Consider the following 15,986-nt stretch of genomic DNA (forward strand, 5'->3'; position numbering starts at 1 on the left):
GATGAAAATTTCTACCTGCTCAATCTACAGTGTAGTTGGCAGACAAGTCTGCTTGTACTGTTTCACTCAGCCAGAAGGTGTGTGTACCACCTCACAATATTAAAAAAAAAAAAAAAAAAGAAGAAAAAAAAATTATTAAAAAGTAAAAGCATATTTTTAGACACTTCTTTGCTATGTATATTCCTTGGGACTTCAAAGTAGGTGGAAAGTACATTTCCCTTCTTCCTTCCCCTGCCAGGCAACTTGCTAACTGCAGCTTTGGGAATGAGCCTTCCTCACATCCATCCCACTGGCTGGCAATAATCTCTATTTTATGATTCCCATGATTCTCATATTGAACAGCAGCCTTGTACCAAGCGTGCTGCACTTTAACTGACTGTCGCAGCAAGGCGTTCTTCTCCAATGTCTAAAATGGACTATTTGTCCTCTTTTCCTCCAGGCTGCCAAACCATAAACCAGTAGTACTCCCATGCTTGTAGAACTTAGTATGTCAAATGAGAAACTGTCACCTCTTCTTTTTTTCAGAACGAATGCAAATGTATCAGTTAATAAGTAACCAAAACTCTTTGTATATTTATGTGTTAGATTGATACAGCAGGCTTTTTCCTTTAAGACAGTATTTCAAACCCTCAGAAAGCCACTGATGCACAGTATGCAGAAAATAGTATCCTTCTGCGCCAATCTTGGGATCACAAAAAAAGAGCCCAATAAACTTAACAGGCAGAAAGGAAAATGTGAAAGGTTATTCTTCATTAAAGGAGATATAGCTGTCTCTTGAAAAAAAAGTTTTCATTCAGTTCAGGCCAGGATTTTCAAAATTACCTAAGGAGTTAGGCTTTTAAGTGTCCTGAGACTCAGTTGGGTTCAGGTGCCTAATTCCCTGAAAGATTTGGGGAGTTGTGTTGTGGGGGTTTTATTTGCATAGGTAAGTTCATAGCTATACGATTTTTATACAATGCACAAATACTTTAATTTAGCTTTGGGAGTATATGAATATAATTTACTACTGAAGGGAATGGTTGAAACACTTTAGAGATTAATAAAGAAAATCAGATAAAACGTGTAATATAAAGAACTTCTTTTCTCTAATGTAACACTAAAAATGCATTACATGGTTGTGAATATGACTGAACAAAGCAATTCCTTAAAATTCAGCGGGTGTTTCTCACATTCTTCTTCAAGAATAAACCTGCTTTTTTATCTGGAAAGATTAGGATTAACTGTTAGCACTGTTTGAAATAATGGAGCAGTGAATTGAAAGAGAACATTGTCAGAGCAGAAAATCGCCAGATCATTGCTAGTTTTCAGACAATCTCACACATCCCTCATTAAAGTGCAATTTGTTGTCTTGAGAAATTATGAGAACTCCAATTTCGTTTACAACCAGAATTAACTCAAAAACATTTAGCAATACATATTTAAGCTTAAAGCCCTGTGCTGCACCATTTTCACCATTGTTGGGGCCCATCACAGAGAGTCCAAGTAGGATATTATGCTGGGATCTATTGGCATTTTGAATTGGGGGGGTGGGGGGGAAGCAGGTGAATGTTCCCAGGAGCACTCAGCTGGGAAAAACATGCATTTGTTTGACTTGCATCCAGACTCCTGAGAAGGAAAATGTGCCTTCAGCTCCCGGGAACAATGAAAATGAATAAGCAAGCTGTCAGCAGGACTTGTGCGAGGTCCAGCTCTGAAATCATACACAAACTTTCATTTCACCTTGCTAAGCACCATTAACCATGAAATGCTTTACAGAGTTGAAATTTCCAGTGCAACTTTTTGTGTTCGAAAAGAATACAGGAAGTGCAGGATTTGAGTGTGGCTAATCAGGTAGTTAATAAAATCATAAACACATGTGGAAATAAACCACAGGTTTCAAATAGAGCATCCTCCTCTTCCGTTCTCCAAAAGCTTCTGAATTGAAAATACACCTGTTGTATGCATTTGGCTTGTGGTTTGAGATGCTCACTGCTTGCAGTCTTTCTTTAGGTGTGAGAAGGATGTTGACGAGTGCAGCTCCAACCCGTGCCTGCACGGGGGCCTCTGCCAGGACCTGCTCAACAAGTACCACTGCCTCTGCGACGTGAACTATGCCGGAGACCGCTGTGAGATAGATGTAAGCGACCTCTCCTTTTTTGTCTCTTTACTGTTGTGGCAGAATCTGTTTCAGCTTCTCTCCTATCTTATTCTACGCATGGATGACGATCCAGCAGTTGAGTGGGGTGAACAGGAAGAGTATTAAGCAGGCTTTAAACTTTTGTATTTTAATGCAGCAGAAGATGCCTTGACCAAACAGCTTAGCAAAGCAATACAAACATCAGTGTTTTAAAAGCTGTTTTATATTTCTTTGAACAATTTCCTATGCATTGCTTTGAATCTGGTTGGATTCTTTCACTTAATTTTAGAACAATCTGCTAGCAGATCCTAAAATATTTCATCCCACCTCCACCAGAGCATTTCACCGCATACACACTGCCAGTGGGCAGCAGCGGGACACGCCAGCAGGCAGTACATACTAATGAGAACTGTCAGATTTACCAGTAGGGACATGCAAGCCCTACTGCAATGAGTGGCGAAGACCCACTGCCTTCAATAAAGGTAATTTTCCTTTAAATCTTACAGATGGTCACTATCTTAGCACCACATACCATGTTCATTGCTGAGTTTTTAGCAGTTAAGTCTCACATGTGTGAAATCACATTGGATATTTTGGGATAATGAGATAATGGCTTGGATTAGCAATTGGGAATATGCTGAGGACACTCTCACATCCATTTGAATTAGTGTCAATCCTGCAGTGTTATCACTAATCCTGAATCTCTACTCCAGTAGCCTGTACACCTCCAATATATTATACTGAGATAAAATACAGCTGTCTTGATCTTCATCATGAATCCTCTTTCAAGAAAGGCCCAGTAAGTATATCAGACTATTAAAATCACGGAGTAGTTGTTTATTCAAAGGTTTCTACAACTTAGTAAATCAATGTTATCCATCAATAATTCTGAGCATCATCAGACAAATATATGAGATTTTTCCTTCTTAGGAAGCAAACAGGGTAATTCAATTGAACGCTTGTCCATGGATTCTTTAAAGAATGAAAATAAGGGGCCTAAAAAATATGAGTACGGGAGGTTCAGCAAAAAATATTACAGGAAAATATCTGTATAGTTGCCTTTGGGAGTGTAGACACAAATGAAGTACATTGTTAAATACAAAATAGTAGTAAAAAGTGAGTTTTTGTTTTTCTGAACAATTCGTTAAGGCAAAAATAATTTACAAATGGTGCAACCATTTCTTTGGGCATTCGAGATCATATTTGTATACAGTCTGTACGCCTCTTACCTTGAGTGATGATTCAAAGAACGACTAAGTATAACGTGTTGTTTTATTATTAAGTGATATGGCATGTAGCAGAGTTATAGCAAAGACTAACATTATATACTAACACTATACAAGGTTTTATGACTGCAGAGAGAACAGCTGATCTCTTGCAGAAGTCCTTGAGCCCACTGATATGTTTCCCCCACGTTAAACCTGACCCCATTTCTTCAGTCCTACCCAGCTTGCTGTGGGTTGGACTTGGAGGGCTCGTGAAGAGCAAATCCCACCTTTAATTCTACAGTTGCATTAAGACACCTTAAAATGTGTATAAGCGAGACATTAAGGTTCCCATTTTGGCACAGCAGGATATAGCAGAAGTCACTGCCTGGGGATCAAACCTCAATTTTTTTATTTCCTGCCTTTCATAAATGTCCTGAAGTTATTTTTTTGAATATCATTTAATGCATAATTGCAGCAACACTCATGTTATTAAAAAACGTACTCCTATTTTCAGAGGGAAAAATCCCGAACACACACATTGTTTCCACAAATTGTGGACAAAATCATGATTAATCCCTGTGGTATGTCACATATTCCTGTCTCAAGCACCTGCCTTGGTATGAAAACTGAAGCACAATATAATTACTTACAATAATTGTATTACATAAGCATAACTTCTCTGCTGTCTTTACCATACCAGTAAAAGTGATTTGGGTTGTCTTGTTAATCTCTTTAAAATAAAGACAGTAAAAAGATTATTTTTTTTTTTTAAATGGTTCGGCTAAACAATCCTTTCCTCTTTGTAAGCAATCAATAAACACAAGATGGGAATGCATGTTCCAGCACTAGGATGAAATTAATGTCGCAGTGTCAGATACAAAACTGTATATTCTATCAGAGGTAGGGCTTAGTTTTCTTACTGGGAATCGTATGTAATGTTGTGAATGATATAACACAGGCAAAGACAACAAAACCAAACCAAACTGGATATCTTTTTTCCAACGAAAATACAGTTTTTGAAAATTGTTTTTTACTCCAGATAAATACTGTAGTCAATCTTACAGTGTCAGAGGAAAAGATTATTTTTTTTTTTATTAAATCAATATTTGTGTGAAGTGTTTGCATTTTGGTTTAATATTTTAAAGTAAGACAAACCAAAATGAAAACATTCACCTTATTTTGAGTTAAAATGTCAATTTTATTTCATATGGAGAAATTTAAAATAATAAACAAGATATTATGTTGGATATAATATTCCAAACTGTAATTTAATCATAGCTAAAAATGTTACTTGGTTCAGTATTATTGAAATGAAAAATGAAAAATTCAAACACAAGTACTTGAAATAAAAGCTATCATATCATTTTAGAATGCTAAGTAAAAGCAAAGAAATAAGAAAGTTTGAAAATTCAAATGAAAAAACTGATGTTACTAACCAAAGCTGTTCAAATCAAGTTTTTTAACAAATTTAAAATTAAGAAAACCACAATAAATTTTGGGGGGTAGTTTCTCACTGGGTTTAGTTCAGCTCCCACTTAAGTAAATTGAATTATTATGTACTTTAAAGACTAAATGCTACAGGATATACTACAACAAGCAAAAATTTCACCTTGATATTAATGTTGAAGAAAACTAGAAAGCAATACATGTAATAACACTGTCTGACATACTATAGCTATATGCGTAATACAAAAAACCCCAAAGAATAAATCTGTATAGAGATTCCAAAACTCTTTATCTTCAATAGTAGACACTTGATATAAGAGTGTCCATACAATATTAAATACAGGTTTTATATGGATTTACAGCAGTATGCAAGTTACTAATCTAGAATATGTTAGCAGAGTATAGGTTCACTCTTTCTTTCACTGAATACATACCTGTAATTGAATTCTTTCCTTTCTCTAATGCCTTGTCATCATGAAACATCCCCTGACTTCAGAAATGCTGCTCCTTTCTTCTTTGTACTTCTGTATTCTCAACCACATTGTGCATGCGTACATAACTTTCCTACCTTTATACACAAAATAAACCTTCTGCCTTTGTCTCTATATGTCTGCTCCTCATTTTCTGCTAATGACTCTATGCATTCGCTTTAAGTGTGCCATGTTTTCTGAACATTTGCACTTCACAGGTACTTCCCACAAGGAGTAAGGTTGCATCTTTCCCATGTGTTCCCCAGGAGCACTGACAGTGCAGGGCCTGGCAGCAGCTTCCCAGGGAGGTGGTTCAGCCGCTCAGACCACTTCAGCTGCGCTCACGCGTGATGACCTCTGCTGGGTACCTCTCGGTACCTTGTGGAGCACAACTAAACAAACATGCCCCCAGATCAACAGTTCAGAGAGGAGAGGGCTTTATCCACATGGCTTAAAGTGCCTCTCATTACTTGGGTCCTCCTTACGTCCTGTCAGTGCTTACACAGCCGTTGGCCGTGACAAGGTCTCTGATGGCATTTTGCTGGGTCAATCCCTTCCACTGAGCTACCATAGCCCATAGGCTGGACCTGTCCCACGCACAGGTCTTCCAGCACATCCAGTGGAACACAGACTTAATATTTCTAGTTTAAAAGATTAAAAAATAAAGAAACAAATGCCAGACTAATTAAAATAACTTTCTTGAATATAGCTTTTTAAAAAAGAAATGCAGGTGCAAGACATTTAAAGGGAAAGAGTTATAGAAGCAAACATGAAAAACACAGCTGGATGAATAATCACACTGATTGTTTTGCAAAACATACAATTGCTAAGATTTTTCAGAACTCAAGGGGTTAATAAAGTCATTATCCATGTCTAATATTAAGGTATTACAGCAACGTCTTCATACATCTCCAGTGTTGCAATTTTATTGCAATTTTTTTGATACTTGATTTTTTATTTAGAACACAAACTCCCAGACAAGTTTCATGGTTTTGTGAAAATCTCAGTATTCATTGGGGAAAAAAAAAAAAAAAAAAAAAAAAAAAAAAGACAGTATAAAAAAAAAGGATCATACCACTTTGGGTGTTAAGAAGAGCTTGGAAAACCATGATCTCCATATGCTTAGAATTAGAGGACGTATATAAGACATGCAAATGAAAGAAAGTAAACAAACAAGGTCGTGATTTTTGGAGGTACAGCTTGTGATGCTGAATACTGATACTATCTGTAATGGATCCCTCTATATTTTGATACTAAGATTCAAATTGTTTTTCAGATGCCAGTGACTATCATTCAGAAATACAGGTAATGAGAAGTAACAGTGTTAGGGCTTGAGGCAGAATTAAGATTTCTGAAAAGAGGAGAAAGACAGCAGTGATAGAGGTACTGAAAGGGAGAGAAAAGGGATTTACATGAGCTGTGGGGTGAATGAAAGTGTAATCTTTAATGTGTTTGGCAAATACATGACAGTTATTTCACTGAAGAAGTATTCACAGGGAATGACAGATTTGCTTTATTGACCATAGTTCCTACTTCCAACTCTTAAAAAAGAGGCTCTGACTGATCCTCCTCTGCAGGTGCTTTTATGCAATTTGGACTCTGCCAGCAGTCTCCTATCACAACCCTAACTACAAAGAGCCCATGTGTTTGTGAATTTGAAAATATCCTTGATGTTGTATGTTTATTTGGACTCTCTTACTCCAAGAACTTTTAATTTTTAAGAAACTAGATCCAATGCTCGATTTACTGAGTGCATGTGACTACATGCAGTGAAACTGAAAACAGGAGGAAAATCTGCTTCAAACTGGCAGTGCTGAAATCAGGTTTCAATCCTTCATTGCAAATATTTTTCCTGGCCTGAGAGTCAAAAGTTCATCCAAAGGGACACCTTACTTGTATCTATTAACTTTTAGCACCTGAATTCACATAATAATATCTTGAGTTTGTAATTATCTCTAAAAATAAGGAAACTTTTGTTGGCAATAAAAAAAAATCTTCACAATTTCTACTTCAAGAACCACAAAGCATAGTTCTCAGAACTATAAACTAAAAAGGCAACAAAAAACTCTAGTAAGTCTTCTGTGTTAGATTACTATTACCTGAAATAGACCTCCAAAGACAGAAAAAAAGAAATAAAGCGCAGAGACTGGTTGGTCATGTTACTTTGAGTTTCAAGAGTGCCCTGAGGCCCCATTAGACTCAGGAGCACATCCTGCTAGTGCTGAGTTCTGCTTGTGTTCACAAAAGGCAGGTGCTTCCCTGCACCGAAGGGCCAACAGCTCCATCTGTACTTTGAAATTGTTTCCTGAACCAGCTGCACCTGTGGGACAGCAGTTCCTACCAAAGCACACCCTCTCCTGTTGCGCATGTGAATATACATGAAACTCGAAATTGGCGGTGGATTTTCATGCCCCAGAATTAAAGTTCTGCTTAAGGTAGCTCCTGCTGTGTGCTCTGATGTGCACCACTGCTGCTTTCATACCCTCTTCCAGCTAGTAGCATTCCATCCTCCCGGGTGCAAGGACAAGCATCATGCACTGGAGGTTATGATTCACAGTTAATGTAATTAAAAATACACTGATAAGCATGTAAGATACGTTCAATATTGAATCTAAATTCAATAAAACTCTCTCAGGCTTCCATAGAACAGACATACAGAATTTTGATTGAATTACTTTACAACGATTAACTAATGTATTCATTAACTGCAAGGGTTAGTAATATGAATGTAGCAAAAGATACTTAATTACAATAATTAATGCCTGGTGATTCATGAATAATGCATTCCATAGCTATTTACATATTCAGACTTATGAGGGTATTAATGGATAATTATCATTTGACTGAAAGATGTGGCCATCAGGAATGTAACAATGACACCATTTTCCCACAATCTCACTGTGGCTTTACCTGTTTGTCTTGCTCTTGTATACCTCTATCTTGCTGCTATACACAGAAATATAAACAGTATTTTATTTTCAAGACCTGTAGAGCAATATAATGGCAAATACAGTCATGCAGGTTAGTTTTCATGCTGCACCAGTTCTGAGCCAGTACTCTCATCAGTTTATGCCCTGAGGTTGTAAAACAATTTAGAAGACTTTTAGGATATTATTTGAAAAGGGAAAAACAATGTTTCACCTCCTTTTTCCAGTAGAAAATGTCTCAAACATTAGGAGATGGAGTGCAAGTGCAGCATTAGCATTCTGCTTCTTCAAATGTAAAAAATAGAAACAAAAAGTTCCAAAGACTTTTACACACTTGTAAGGGAAAGTATTTGTTGAAAGAACTTTGCTGTCTTTGTCATCAGTATATAGTTGTTCTTGCCCTGAACTTATGCTCTTTCCTATTGCAGATAGTTAAGACACTTCCATACTTCAGACTTTGTTCACTTGTGACACTAGGGTACCAGTATTGCCACCTTCAATCTGGACAAATGATTCTGCTCTAGACGGACGGTGTTTATGCCCCAACACACAGATTTCAGCGTCCATGAAAGTAGATAAGTCACTAGCCCTCCCAGGCTTGGAGGAGACTTTAAGAGCCACAGAAAGGTGCGCGCACACCCCCCACCCCCCCCCGAATTATTTTAAAAAAATATTTTTATCTTAAAATATAATTGTTTTAAGGCAATATAATTATTATTATTATTAACCTAAGCTTGAATGCTCAGTGTTGACAACACTAAGACAATAATATTTAGCTGCCAGCCTCAGGAGTGTGGTAAAATGCTGAAGTAGAGCTTGGTAAGTCAAGTGAAACTGGGAAGGGCTACCACCCCCATTTTCAGACAAGCCACTCACTGTTTCTCCACAGCATCAGCTGAGGAGCTGTGGTTGCCCTGTGTCACTGGAAAGCTTATACCAGTGGTCATAACCTGCAGAACGTGAACAGAGGGTCTCCCCATACGTGGGGGTCAGCTCCAGGTTCCCCTCGTGGTGTGGCTGAGCAACTCATGACTCCAGGCAGTCAGATGACATCCCCAAGACATTGGGGAGCATCAGACATGTCTTAGTAAGTGAGCACATTTTTACCTCCTGTGACTTTGGTCTTCTCCAGTGTTCTCACAGCCTGTTGAAAGAGACGAATATGTACAGTAAAATATTTTCAAAATTAAATCATTTTGCTGAAATTCCCTGTCCTGCATAGCTAACTCCACTGGTGAGGTCCTTACCTCACACCCCATAAAATCAGAGGTATGTAAAACCACTCACTCACATGCTTGAAAATCATCCTGAAGCTGGCAGTGCTTGAGGCCAAAGGAGGGAACTGAACCCCTGTTCAGAACTGATGCCCTCAGCCTCCAGCAACCGCAGTCGGCACAGCCAGCCCATGGCACGTTCCTGCCGGCTTTCTTTCCCAAGTGGGGAGCAAGCCGTGGGTCAGAAGAACTGTCAGTGAGCAGAAGCCAGCTCTCACCTATCAGTGTTCTTGATGCCCCTAAGATCTAGGCAGGGAGCAGACCGTGGGAAAGACATAAGCCGTCTGGTCAGTATAACCTACGTGACATAAGGCTGCTGCCAGGAGCATAAAGGGTATTCCCTGATACTCCTGAGTTACTCTCTGTAGCACCTTACTTCGAGAAAACCCTCATCATGTCAACCATGTGGAGAAAAGGGCTGTCCAGCACCGGTAACGATGATTAGTTCGATGATACAGTCTGATGATAGGTCATTGAAATAATATTATTTCGTCAACTGAAGCAAGTTTTTGCTATTTTTATTAGCCTAGCAGAGCCAGTGTAACTGAGCTGGGGGAAAGATGGAATTTGTTTTCACGTAATTCGCGTGGTTGTAAGATCACCCACCGTGGCAGAACTGTTACCACTGATGGTAGAGGCCAGAAAGCCCAGCTTTATTTCTGTGCCAGGTCAAACATGGGATAAGAACAAACACCTTTAGATTTGTACAATGAGCAGCTCTGCTTTGGAAGTAATTGGAAATGTCACAATGCCATTTTTACAGCTGTTTTTCAGAGCAGAACAACCTCTTAATATCCTTTGCTATTTTCTATTAGTCTGCATTCAGAACACAGGATTTAACTAAAACTTCTAAAAGGATATTGCAAGAAACACATTTAATATGTGTCATAACATAAGGTACAAAAACATCAGGATGTAAAGACAATAAGGTTATCTGACGTGTCTTAGCTGGGAAAGACAAGAAAGCTCCTCACAAGGCCAGCATTACTGCACGCATCAGTGAAAAACAGTTGAATATTTAATGTGTATGGCAAATTTAAGCAGAAAAGGGAGCCCAGATGACATATGACAGCATAACACTGCAGTATAGGAATCAGCTCAAGTACGGTATTCACATAACACATTCAGTATTCAGACTAACACATTTTGTCTGTATACCATCCTTTATGTTGCAGTGGCATTGTTTTGCTTTTCTCACCTTCTGATGTTTTCCCTGTGGGCTCACATTCACATCACATGGGCATTTACTTCAGTCATTGCTCACTTTATAACACATTCATGCACTTCATGCCTGCATTGTTCAGATACTAATTTTTACATTTTTTTTCATACAGTTCTTGAGACTCAATGTTCTTTTTAATCTATTTTTTCTATCTTCAAATAATGCAAGACCGAGGCAAGGTATTCTGAAAGTTGCTTTAAAACAATTAACTCATAAATATAAAAATAATACTCTACTTTTATTTCTTTTTCTTTTATTTCTTCTTTTTTTGGTAAGAGCAGGAACAAATACTCCTGTCTTTGAGTTATCCCTGTAGATAAAAAGTGTAACTCTGATCTCATCCTAAGAACTATCCAAATGCAAACAAAAATTTTGGTAATTCTGGTATTTCACTGAATCGCAGAATGGTCAGGGCTGGAAGGCACCTCTGGAGACCCTCTTGTCCACCCCCCTGCTAAAGCAGGGTCACCTGGAGCAGGTTGCCCACAGTTGCGTCCAGGTGGGTTCTTAATGTCTCCAGAGAAGGAGACTGCCCAGCCTCTCTGGGCAGCCTGTCCCACAGCTCTGACACCCTGAAAGTGAAATAGTTGTTCCTCATATTCAGGTGGAACTTCCTCTGTTTGTGCCCGTTGCCCCTTGCCTGTCACTGGGCACCATGGAGATAGCCTGGCCCCATTTCTGACTATTGCTGTCATCTCATGTGGAAACTGCACGTTTCCATTTGCTTCTTAAAATACAATTGGACCAAGGTGACCTGAAATGAAGCTCGTTCACAACCATTACAAGTAGAAATACCAAGATACTCACACCTTAGGTATGTTTATATATATATATATAAATATATATATATACACACACACAAAGGATGCCAGATAAAGGGTAAATATGGAGATTTACCAGGTACTACAGTTTAAGCCCTTCAGAAAATCTACCCATATTTATTCAGGCCTGGATGGGAACCATGGTCCTCAATTCCAACCGCTACTTTATATACACAGCGATAGCGCTGTAGCTCCTTAATAGTGTTGACATATTAGCTCATAATAAATACATCTTGTAGGCTAGTGTTAATGACTTAGAAACTAAGCATATGCTTAAGATTACTATCAAAGGTCTATGACATGACAATGTCTCCAGACAAAACAAGGCCAGCATGTTAATCTGCCCACGTGTCTCTTGATGAACTCTTAAAGTACATTCTTGTGCAGAGCATTTTTCAGTTCTTGTTATGAAATTCTCTACCTAATAATGTCTGAAAAAAAAAATTTGCACTATTTACTAAGCTTATAGAATATTTTCCAGTAAAAGCAATAAAAATAATTCCTGTTTCTGAGGATCTGAGAAATATTTTTGTTTTCAAAGATCAGGAACACTTATCTGTTTTGATACAGAGAGCCATTTAAATGAGAGGCAGAGCTTGTTACACAAATCTCTGAGCTTTCTACCAAACTAACTGTGCACCAAATACAACAGTCCTTAAATGTATTCAAACAATATTTGTTAGAACAGATTATTCACTTTTAAAGAAGAATAAGAGCACCAAAATACAAAAGCCATGCAATACTGCTGTAATTCATTGGAAAGGACAGAAGAATCAGCAGCTTTACAAATGTTTGCAAATTATTTAGAGTGAGCAGATTCTGCACCACTGCAGACGGCTTTGGTAGTTGTTGGACCCTGTGAAATACTGGGGTATTTATATATGTATATATGAGACTGTCGGGCACGTAAATAGTGTCAGGTCTATTTTATCCATTGCAGAAATAAATAGAAATATTTCTATTTCTGTCTGGTGCAGCACCAGTAACATTCACATGCTGCATGCACCCTTCTTACCTGCAGGGGCAGGCCCCTCTGTTCCCCTTCCCCAGGCAGTAATCATTTGGGGGTGAAATCAAAGAGGCTGCTGTTTCCTGATCATCTCATGACAAGATTTTTGCTCTCCCGTTGACTTTTTGCCAGTTATCTAGAAAAAGGGTGCATGGGCTGAACACAGTAAGCCTGGCTGACACCTGGGAGCTGCTAATCCTGAAACACAAAAAAGCCCCCAAACCTGCTCACAGTTCAGATCAATGAGGACATAGCGAGTGGGCACTGGGGGTGGGGTGGGGGGGCTGGCAACATTATGTCTTCTCCATGGCTACTTTCAGTTTGTGTTCGCAAACACCAAAACGTAATGTTCGGTCCTCTTACCTGGGCTGGCCCAAATCCCTCAGTGAAATGCAGGCATACATCTCCTCCACAGAGTTTGTATACCGATGTAACAGTTACCTTTTGTTGTCCCAAAGTCTGCTGTTTTGTGAACTGATACGGTATATCACACACGAGAGCCACACAAGATTCTGTGCTGTGTCTCGTGGAAAATTCCATTTGGTCCTTTCTTACTTTGTTGTTTCCTTTAATCAGACTCAAAACTCATTCAGGCCAAAAGAAAATGCTTGATTTCTATACATACGACACTGTAACACGTCCTTCGTGGTAGACCTAACCCCACTAGCGAAAGGTGGTATCTTCTGTTGCTTTCTACAGATCTGGAAGTTATCATTCCCATACAAACTTTTCTCCATCCCTTGTCAGGGAACCTCAGTGGCTGCTGAGGATCTCTCTGGAGAAGCCAGAGCAGAGATGAGTCCCAAAGAAAACCTCAGTGCTGTCAGTGTTGCCTATCATCCCTGGAAGCCATCCAAAAAAGGTGGTTTTGGAGGAGATCCTGGAGGCAGAAAGAGATACTGAAGGAAATTAAATTACACAGGTAGTAAAATAGATTTGTGGAAATCATAGAGACGGGGACAATACTGAACACTTGGGCTGCATCCTAGCTCGGTAAGAATGATTTCATGATAAGTGAATTCTTGTGGCACATCTGTAAGGTACAGAAGTTTTGTTATCTTGCCTTTACTAGGAACTGAGCAGAGGGAGAGAGACCACAGTCTACCCCAGGATATTTTAACCACGACACTTAAAAAAACCAAAAGCATTATTGGTATAACCTGATGCTAAGCAACAGTCACTGAAACAGTGAAGTATTCTTCCAGAAGAAAATACTAATGTGTGACACTTCTGCCAAAACTATACATAACTTGCTTGATTTCATGGTTACCTTACTGACCTTGAAATAAGTGTAAGACTGGGAAAAATTTAAGGAAGCATGCAAGTTATCAATCAAAAGAGTTACTTGGAGACATAAAGAAGCATCTTGGAAACCACTGATTAACTTACCAGTTGAATTAAATAGTTTGTGGTATAAAAAGTGAAGACAGTGAACAAGCAAAGCATCAGATCTGTGGGACTTCAGAATGGGATTTTGGCAGAGGATGAGCTATCCCCAAATATTGCAACACAGCCACAGCCAGGTGCTCTGACAAAATGGGTCATCACTGGTTTGAGGCACCTACAGGCAAAGACAGTGATAGAGTTAATCTGTTCAATATCTAAGTATTTAAAATCCAAGCAAGACCCTTCAGTCATTTTTAATCTGTAACGGTCCCAGAGGCATGGAGCTGAGCCCTGGGGCCCCAGCACGGCGGGGCGAGGTCTGCACTCGAGGGTGTTTGCCTGAGGGGAGCGACTGGCCAGCCAGCCTGGGGAAGAGCATCTCTCCTGGTGCTCAGACAATAACTAATGGGTCACTCATTGTGGACATGGGAATTTAGACTGGTTTCAGAATGTAAACCTGTAATAGGTACCTACGAATAATTTATTGCTAGTGTAATGCAATACTCTTGCAGTTTAAACAACAGAGAATGCCATACTTCAAAAAAAGAAAACTTGTACAGTAAAAATGCCCAATTGCAACAGCTCCATAAAAGTAGACCCATCGGGCTCAAGTTTTCTTGCCCGGGGCTTCATGCCTTGGTGTGCCAGCAACTGTACAAACGCCAGGCCAGTGACAGTGCCAAAGACGGAGACTGGGGGGTGATAAACCCTAAGCCCGACCTTGCTAGTTCTGGTTCTCAGTGGGGGTCAGAGCCCAGGCAGGGCTGCACCGCCCTGACACGACTAGGGGCTGCTCATTGTGCGGGCAGCATTTGGGCAGGACATCAAATCCACTCACCAGTTCCACCATGGGTTGCCTAACCATCATAAGCCAATGGTGTTGCTAGTTTGTGCTTCAGTTTCTCTCTCTGACAAAAGGATACTGGCTTGCTTTAAAGGTAGTCTCCAAGCTGAAAGGTACTGCTTCAGAAATGAGGCATCAAGGGTGCAGTGAGAGGGAAGAACTGCTGAGGCTGCCTGTTCAGGAGGGGACAGCTCTGGTCTCTGAGAGGGGCCAAATCAACAGGGGGGTTCTAGCAGAAAAAGCTTTCACCTGCAGATAAAGGTGGATTTTGACTCAACTCCACGCACTGTACAAAATGCTACTTTCAGCCTGTATTGAAGAGCCCCCAGATGTAAATGAATCATCTGGCTAGAAATGGGGTTGAGTTTCACATGTAGCCAATGCACCTTGCCTTGGCCTTGGAGGACCAGGGATAAACTCAGTGAGATAAACCAGCAGATCTTTTACTATCTCTAAGAGGTATGATCTTCAAGAAAATCTTCTGAAAATGTAGAAAATCTTAAAAGAAAGACATTGATAAGGCTGCCATTACTTCCCAGCATCCTAGAGTAAATCTCTCTAATCTGAAGTACAATGTATTTTCTGTTAGCTATCTTTAGGTGGCAGTAAGGTAAAAGCATGGAGTAGAAAGTTAGATTTCTAACACATTTTTAGAGACTTTTTCCTCATGTTCTATGCTAGGTATAACATAGAAAGAGACTTCATAAACCACTTGCGTCTTCAGCACATATCCAAAAAGCAATTATTAGAGTTGGTGTCATTCAGATCACATTCAGATGCAAACCTGTTGAATGCCAGCAACATCAATACAGTGGGTAGATACTGCGCTAGGTATGCAGTCCTTGATCAGGAATCCCTGAGGACAGAGGTAAGGTTCACAGGTAGAGACACGCTCATGTGTTCCTATCAACAGGATGGAAGTACACTTAAAAAAGAAGCCAGAAGACAAAATACCTTCACCAAAAAATCAAAGGTCTAGATCAAGATTAAAAAAGGTTTTAAGGAATAATTATTGACATAGAGGTTTATAAATATTTTTTTCCATTTAGTTTTTTTCATGTATGCATCTCTTCCAAAGTCTTTCCTGAAGATAAAACATAATGTTGTCTCTAATCAACTCTCTACTAGAAAAAAAGCCAGTAGGATAAAAACATACTCAAAATTTTTATCAAGGAATATAATTAGCTAAGTAACACAACAGTGTCATGTAGCGTGCTAAGGCAAGTATTATGTAGCCAATAAAGGTCTATCTTATACCATTAA

At 39.2% G+C, this 15,986-nt stretch overlaps 1 protein-coding gene across 7 annotated transcripts in view; it reads left to right on the forward strand.

Moving 5' to 3' along the window:
- Positions 1-15,986, forward strand: part of CRB1 (crumbs cell polarity complex component 1) — a 134,685-nt gene that overhangs the window by 93,160 nt on the left and 25,539 nt on the right. For 6 of the 7 annotated variants that reach the window (XR_013931072.1, XM_080406471.1, XM_080406474.1 and 3 more), the window contains one exon: positions 1,990-2,116. Coding sequence is in view for 6 of the 7 variants with exons in the window: in XM_080406471.1 (XP_080262597.1) it covers positions 1,990-2,116 (127 nt within the window). In the remaining variant the exon portion in view is untranslated. Of the gene's footprint in view, positions 1-1,989; positions 2,117-6,793; positions 8,827-15,986 lie in introns of those variants that run through there. The other variant, XM_080406473.1, reaches the window with a different exon arrangement.

Source organism: Falco punctatus, assembly GCF_963210335.1.
Source record: "Falco punctatus genome assembly, chromosome: 11".
NCBI lineage: Eukaryota > Metazoa > Chordata > Aves > Falconiformes > Falconidae > Falco > Falco punctatus.